The following is an 8,140-nucleotide window of genomic DNA, read 5'->3' as shown; positions in this document are numbered from 1 at the left end:
CTGTTCAGATTTGTCTGTTTGTTTTCTAATTCAGTTACGTTTTATTTGAATATCTTTAGTCTTCAGTGTTGAAAATTCAGGCTTTATGAAGCAAGTTAAGGGATTTTTCTTTGGGTCAAGAGGAATGCATTTCGTGCAGATTTGTTACATTTGTTACAGTACAAACGGGCTAGGAGCGAGCTTTGTGAATTTAGTTTTGTTTTCTTTCATTCTGTCTTTCATTTTCTATTTTCCAGCTTGGTGAAACAATTATTGACTTGTTCTAATAATTCCTTTTTTATGATGAAGACTGGAAATTTGACTGTAGTCCGACTGTGTTAATTTACTGTGCTGTCACAGCTTAGTTTAGTTTGGGGGGATTTTAAAAGTTTTTCCAAGTCATCCAAGTTCTTTTTATTTTTGTTTAATTTAGCAGCATTGATTCTTCTAATAATGTATACAGGTAGCTTAGCTTGGTTTAGTCACTTACATCTACTGTGCTTACACAGAAAGGGAAAGTTGAATTCAGTGTAGTTTAGTTTATTTATTGTGACCATTCAAGTTTAGAAGTGAGTCAAGCAAATGTGGGGTTTTTTTGGTTTTGCTTGAGTTTGTCTTTTAGCTTACTCTAGTAACATATAGTTATTTGCTAGCGAAGCTTATACTCTGGTTAAGGATAATGAAATTTAGTTTAATTCACTTCAATTGAGCAAAAAGGGAGGCTAAACCGAATCTGGTTTTACATTAACACTACAAATTTCAAAGTGTAGACAAGCACACGCCTCCAAGAAAGGAGAGGATATTGTTTGGCAATGTGCAACTCTCTTCAACAAACAATAGCAATAAGCAATCAGAACATTAAATGTACATGAAAAGGCTGTAGAATGTGTTGAGGTTGCTTTACCCCCCATTACATCTTGGAGAGATGGGGATGGGGGTAATGGGAGCAAGCAATGGGAGAGCTCATTATCTAGCAGACCATCTGCTATTGGGAGGGAGGAACTGTCTGTCTGTCCCAGACACAGACGCTCTGAATAGGCCTGAAGTTCCAGTGAAAATGCTCCTCTAACTTCCCTAAATTAGCTGTACATCTGGTACATTTGGTCACACGTGATGAGGGAGGCTGGTGGAAACTGACCAATCATGTTTTAAAAAAAAGTAGAGAAAAGAAAAGAGATGTTGCTAACATAAGCAGAATGTAGAAAAATATACCTTGCTTTAATTCCATGTTTGTTTACAGCTAGATTCATCATTCTGCAGCTCGGTTCTACTTCATTACGTGTCCATGCAGTTGTCCACGAGTTTGTGGTGGACTTGTGAGATATTTGTGATCTAATCCCGCGAAGCTCTTTGTGCAACACGTTTGAATCTATGTTTGATGTCTGTGGAAGTTTTCAGTGCAGCAGCATGTGCAGGTTGATGTAAATGAAGCAGATGAGAGTTTATGTGCATTCAGTCAGATCGCTGGGGGAGCGTGAGTGTGAGAAGTTGCCCGGCGCAGCAGATGCTCTTTGTTGCTGTTGTTCGGGCTATTGTTGTTGAAAGCTGACACTGAAGGGGCGGGATAGGCTCCAGCTCTTGGCAGCAGGAGGGCAGCCTTCCTTCCTATTGGCTCCCGCGCGTGTCGGTCAGTGGTCTGTCACCGCCCCTCGTCACTCCGTCGGGAAGTTGAAGTAAAGTTTGAGCAACTTTGTTAGGCTGAAGTAAACTTGCCAGCAGCACTTGACGGCCGCTGCGGGACTTTTCAGAGGGACCGAGAGAAGGAGCACCGCAGAGATGAAGCTGTGCCGCACTTTTCTAGGTTCGTATCGCTCACTTTTTTAAACTGTAGAGGAGCAACTTTGAAACTTAGTGTTTAAACTTTGTGTCTCGGCATCTCCATCTCTCTTTAGAATCATTGTGCTGACGCAGATATAAGCAGACAGTCAACAGACACGCGCCGGAACTTTGTTTTAAAAAGTTGCAGCAGCTCTGTTCAAGAAATCCCTTTAGAGACATTGTGACCATCGCTGTACTGAATTAAAAGACGCTTACAGCTCTGTCTGGTTACACCAGTTGTAACTTCAAAACATCTCCGCGGGGCAAACTCATCGCATGCAAGCATTTCGAAATAAACTTAAGAAATGTAAACTTGAGTTCTGAGTACACAGCAGAGATAAACTCCAGCCTCTTCGGATAAAAACTGGCCAGACAAAGGACAGTCGGTCCCTGGGGGACCGTGTGGCCCCGGTACCATGGGGACACTGCCAAAGCTGCGGGCTTATTAAAAAGTTTTTTTTCTTTCTCTCTCTCGGAGTGTGTGTGTGTGTGTGTGTGTGTGTGTTTAGTCTGTCGGCTTGTTCCATCTGTCGAGGGACTATAGGGGCCTCCCCCGGTCCCATCCTAAGCGCTCACTCAGCTGCTGCCCCCATGTAATATTTATACTGGCTGCCTGCACTCCGCACAATATAGCCACCATACAAGAGCTATAGTGCTGCAGGCCTCTGCCATCTGCATCTGCAGACAGACTTTAGAACAACAGAGGAACAAGTTTTCCCAGCTCGTGCACCGGCTGCTCGATTACTCACACTCAGCCTTCAGAAGAAAGTTTTTGTTTTCAGTTTTTATTTCTTCAAAATAATAGCCACAAGGGGCGACCGATTACAAATGTTAAACTGTGCCAACATAGGCTTATACAAAGTGACACGGTGTATTTTACTTTTTCTTTCCGAATGAAGTGAGTTTACCCGTGTCTTACCCTTCAAAATAAAAGGCAAGAACAAGTGAATGACTTGATATTGTAAAGTTTTCAAACGTATACATTAAATAGGTTTAGATCTGTCCATTCATGAAAGTGATATTTATTTATGTATTTATTTATTTATTTATTTATTTACGGGGGGGGGGGGCAGTTTGGGGTGAGTATGGAAAATAGTTTTATATATATTTATATATGTTTTCAAAGTAAAAACGTAAATAGATCGACTATAAATACGAGTCATTAGATATTTAAATTAAAGACAGTTTAATTTTCAGAGCTTGGACTTATAAAAGCTGCATTCTGCTTTGTTTATTTCAGTTTATATTAAGGATGAAATGATTGTACTTTATTTTGTCAATGTTTCCGTTCAAAAAATAAATAAAATGCAGTGGTGATATGATAAAGTTTTTAGACCTTTAAATGGAATAAACATTAGTTTTGGATATTCATTTTTCATAGATTTGGCATTCCGTTTTGTCTGTATTAGTTTATAACGAAGGCAAATATGGTTCAAGTTTTATCCTTCAAAATAAAAGCCACAACAGTAAAAAAACAACAACAACAAAAACCCACCCACTTGGTACTCTTGTGACAGTGTGTTCAACAGTATTGAAGTTTACATGTAAGCATTCATATTATTAGTGTAAAATGATTTTACTTGAAACCATAAGATTTACCTTTTAAAATAAAATATGAAAAACTGACAAGTTTGAAGCAACGTTATCAATGATTGGGACAAATGGAGCAAATATTGCCTATTTTAAAGGTGAAATATTATCATTTTAAAAATAGAACCTTTGTTTGATGCCATTAAAGTTAGCTGATGGCAGATAGTTAGTGTCAACAGTGGGCAGACAAACGCTTTTGTTGCCTCAACAATGAGCTGTAGTAGATATTGTTTGCCAGAGCTGTCCACGGTTCTGAACACGCACAGAATCTCTGGAGCAGCACTTTGGAGCTGTCCGCAGTGCTGATAGCAGCGAGCGATTGTGATTTGAGATTTGAGGCCTTTTCTCTCTTCTCTTTTACCGCCAGAAAACCTCCGTGTGTCTCTAGTTCACACCTGACCTACAGGCCTCAACTTTGCGACACCGGTCCACCCTGTGCTGGATCATGGCCCGGGATATTTCCTATCCCCCCTCTCTTTTGTTTATTGGGTTGTCGATGGCGTTGTTGTGAATCCATTCTCTCTCTCTGCGTGTCTCTTTCTGCACACCACTGTCTGAAATCATACTGATGGCGGCGTGCACGGCCGGTGATTGATTTCAGCTCCAATGCATAACAATGGGATTTCACAAAAAGAGCCTGCTGCAAAGAGATAAGAATTTAATAGAATTTCTGAAAGCTGAAGGTTGGGCTTTTTGAATATTCCCTACGTGCGCGGCGTGGAGACAGCAGATAAAGGATGGCATTTGTGGGGACTATTCTCAAATGGCTTGTAATGAATGGTTGTCATTTCCACTAATGGTTTCAAAACGGCAAAGCAAAAAGCATGATGTGAGCAACATTTGGGAGTGACTCCAAGTTGCTCTGTTAAGACCGGCTGTTTGTTGTTCGGAGCTGCGGCGGTCAGCCTAAAAACGATGAGCAGATCAGGAAGTGAGAGTGATTAGTTGTCTTAGTAAACTCCTGCTTCTCTTTTTATTCAAACCGATATCACACTTCAGTCCTTTCGTCGCCTCCCCTGAGCATAAATATTTTTTATGCTCGGGGGAGACATATAATCTCCCTCTTTGCCTATATGTCGTTAACCCCCACCCCCTTCTTCCCATACGGAGGAGTTATCAGATGCTGTCAGCGCTGCGCGCATATCCAGACTCTGCTACTACATCAATTCACGGTCCTCGACTAAAAAAAAAAAAAAAAAAAAGTCCCCCTGAATGAATTATTGGACGGTACCACTTTCCGGGGTGCGTTGGGGGTGGTGAAGGATTACAGTAATGCTTTTGGGGGACATCAAGAACTTGTCAGCGGGTGAAATGTATAAAACATGAGCTAATTCTGGTGTCTAATATTGTGTTGGAGCCCAGAGGCGTAGAGATGCTTCACCAACGATTACACGCTGATAATGGTGTTTATGGGATGTTTGGGGAAATGGAAACTTTATTTTCATATGTGGGAAATGGCGCGCAGTTAGAGTCAAATCTGGTTTAAAGTTGTACGTTTCGCTGGCTTGAGACATGCTTAGGAGAGAGGAAGGACGAAAGTCAGGGAGGGGTGTGTGTGTGTGTGTGTGTGTGTGTGTGTGTGTGTGTGTGTGTGTGTGTGTGTGTGTGTGTGCACATATGCCCATTGAGTTAGTGTGTAGTAAGAGGGGACTTCAAGCCCTGCCCATCTGATGCTGGAGGTTTTACTACAGCTTCCGTGATGTCATGGCAAAGGGCGGAGGGAGGAGTTGAAAGGGGCGGGTGGGGAGTTGAGAGGGGATGGGATGGATGGAGGGAGGAAGGGAAGGGTGGAGGGAGGGGGTGGTACAATGGCTCATGAGGGAAAGGTAAGTCAATATTACGTTTTTTCTCCCCTCCTCGCTGACAAAGGCAAATGAAGCCATGTTTTTTGCTTACAAACAAGTAACATCTTAACGCCCGGATACGGAGCCGTGCGCCGATGCGCTGCGCAAGAGAGGCCGGTGCAACCTTCAGCTCGCTCTTCTTATTTATCACATCTGGACGTTTAGAACGGGATAGACGATTGCTTTTTACAAGAAAAAAACAAACACATAGAGCTTTTACTCGGGATATCGTGCCTCTTTAAAGAAAACTACTTGGCCTGCAACTCTAAAAAGAGAGCGAGAACGCGGCGCCGAAACCACAGAGGAAATATTATCGGATACAGGTAATCAGAAATGTTTTGAGTGTTTAGATCTGTGATGATTCATCTGGAATTACCCAGCCTTTGTGCGTGACTTTGACTGTGTGATATTTAAAAGCATCCCCCCACAGCGCGATTTAGCACCGGTTTAGTGTTGATGTCACATTTTTATATTTCCTAATTCCCCGGTGTGGATTAAAACTTACCCACAGCTGCGATCTCCCCACAGTTTGACCTGATTTTTTTTCTTCTTTTTTCCATTTATTTACGTTGTCAGCTGCTATTAGTATTTTCCGCTCAGGATGGAGATGAAGCTATATTTTAGCCCCTTCCATGCTGCGTGTGTTTACACCGGCGCCGTGTAATAAGTGGGAATAAACCAACTATGGCGCTTTCTCGGAACCTCAGTTGATGCGTGCACTTCTCTGCCACTCTGCCCGTGTCGAATAGTTCATCATCAGAGTGTGGGGCTTGAAGAAGACACACTCAGTACGATGCTCCATCCTCTGCTCCGTCCTCTAGTTTCACCTTCCTGTCTCCAGGAATAAATTTGCTCGTTTACTGTACCACGTCCCACCCTTTCTAGTAAATTGAGATATGTGTGCAGAGTTTGTATTATTAGAAAGGTAGAGCAGCAGGAGTCCTGCGTGTGTTTGTGTGTGGACAGATGGATGGATGGAGTGAGTGTGATTGCGAGAAAGAGAGAAAGGCAAAGGGAAGGATGGAGGGAGGGGTTGACCATTTGATCCTCTGCAGCAAAAAACAGAGATGCTCTCTTCAAATGTCAGCCGCCTTTAGTAGTGCGCAGATGAAAAAAAAAGTCCTCAGAAGCGCACTGAAAATAGACGCCGGGGAGGGGAGCCTCGAGTGGCACGTTTCACTGGATCTTTTCGGACTGTGGCACGGTGCAGAAAGCGAGCCCGTGCGTCTGTGCTGTTGTTGTTTTTTTTTCTTGTTTTTTATCCCTCACACCCCCCACTCCCTTCTCTTGCTCACCCCACCTTCTTGCCTTGCTTAGATGGCCGCGTGATGTGTGCGCCTCGCGGCTTGTCAAAGCACCCGCGTCCTAAGATGGAGGAAAGAGATGGGGCTGCCGATGATGGTGATACACAGAGTGTTATGTCACCCGCTCTTTAAGTTTCTCCCCACTCCACTGTAGCAGTAGTAACCTCAGAAGAGAGTGGGAGAAACTTGAGCTGCCCGTCAGGAAAGCTTTCGGCGTTACTTTGCTTCCTGGTTTTCGCCGTTGGAAACGCGGACTTTAAACGGCAGAATGTCTCCGCTGCTTTTAAATATCTGCGGCTTTAAAATAGTTTTTACAATCTTCCACTGGAGTTGGTTAAAGCTCATTTAAATGCATGGAAAAAGCATCCGCAGGCCTATTGTTTGGCTTAATGTAGAATAAATACCGAGCCACACATGTAACGCATCCTAGGCAGAAAAGATAAAACACCTATTGTTTTTCTTCTGTTTACGTTTCCAGTGAAATGTAGCCTAGTTTTGGAGGGGGATTACCGAATTAGGTTATTGGTGCCTCATGCTGCTACAGCAGCGTATAGAGCTGCGTGTAGCAGCCTCTGATATGACCTGCTCCTGTGTGTGTGTGTGTGTGTGTGTGTGTGTGTGTGTGTGTGTGTGTGTGTGTGTGTGTGTGTGTGTGTGTGTGTGTTTGTAGTTACTGTGATAGGAGGAAACCTCGCTATTTATGAAGGGTTGAATAGGCGATGGTGAGGACAGCAGGTGCCGGAGGAGGGAGCGCAATAAACGCACTGGAGGAGCAGCTGGGGCCAAATTGCACCCTCGTCACTCAAAGCCTATCAGAAATCTAAGCAATACAAGCAAAGGTCAGGGTTGGCCCTGGCTTTCAGTAGAGAGGAAGCATTTCAACTGAAAGGCTGGAAATAATGAATTTCATGCCTGCATTGAAATGGGAAATAAATAAAAAAGAAAAGTGAAAATTAATTAAAAAAGCAAGACAAAAGTGCACAGATTCTTCGAGAGAGGAACGCAACTTGGAGAAGTGTTTGGAAAACGGAGAGGTACAGATTTTCAGGTGTGCGGCTCAGTTTAGTCTTAGAAGCAGCGGTTTGTGTCATTTTCTCAGAGGTCAAGGTGACCCTCAGGGGAGCTCCCCCCTCCTAAAAGCTGGTTGCCATGGTGCTGTTGCCTTTCCATCCAATCCCCATCACTAAACTGATAGTAGCATCTTGCAAGCTGCCCCTCTTTTAGTCACCTTTCCTGTTTAATTTGCCCTTCAAGCTAGGATCTTTAAATCACAAATTTGCTTTTCACACCTGCCTCATAATCTGGAAACTCTCCTTTCTTTTGTGCTTTGACACAAAGAAACCAACAGAGTAACATGAAACCACCCCGCCGGTGCACAACTTTTGATTTCTCGCTCCCGTCTGCTCAGCTCGCTGTAATCACACTAAGTTGTCTCTAAATCCTGCTTAACAGGGGGCCAGGGGTGTACAGCTGGCCCCAGCGCTGTACACACACTAATGTTGTTACAGACAGTTCACCCTGGTATTTAATCTAACTATGGATTTAGACCTCTTTGCTCTATTGTCCCAGTACAGTAAGCCGTAGTCCTGTAATGGTATTACTTCA

At 43.3% G+C, this 8,140-nt stretch overlaps 1 protein-coding gene across 1 annotated transcript in view; it reads left to right on the top strand.

The window, feature by feature from the left end:
• The first annotated feature begins 1,755 nt into the window (after positions 1–1,755).
• Positions 1,756–8,140, top strand: part of myt1b (myelin transcription factor 1b) — a 45,525-nt gene continuing 39,140 nt past the window's right edge. The window contains exon 1 of the mRNA XM_085343790.1: positions 1,756–1,780. Coding sequence (XP_085199916.1) covers positions 1,756–1,780 — 25 coding nt within the window. The remainder of the gene's footprint in view (positions 1,781–8,140) is intronic.

This window comes from Diplotaxodon limnothrissa, linkage group LG20 (genome assembly GCF_057381915.1).
Source record: "Diplotaxodon limnothrissa isolate DT_005_m linkage group LG20, D_limnothrissa_male_GT1.1, whole genome shotgun sequence".
In the NCBI taxonomy this organism is placed as follows: domain Eukaryota; kingdom Metazoa; phylum Chordata; class Actinopteri; order Cichliformes; family Cichlidae; genus Diplotaxodon; species Diplotaxodon limnothrissa.
This window is presented reverse-complemented; position numbering and strand designations above follow the sequence as displayed.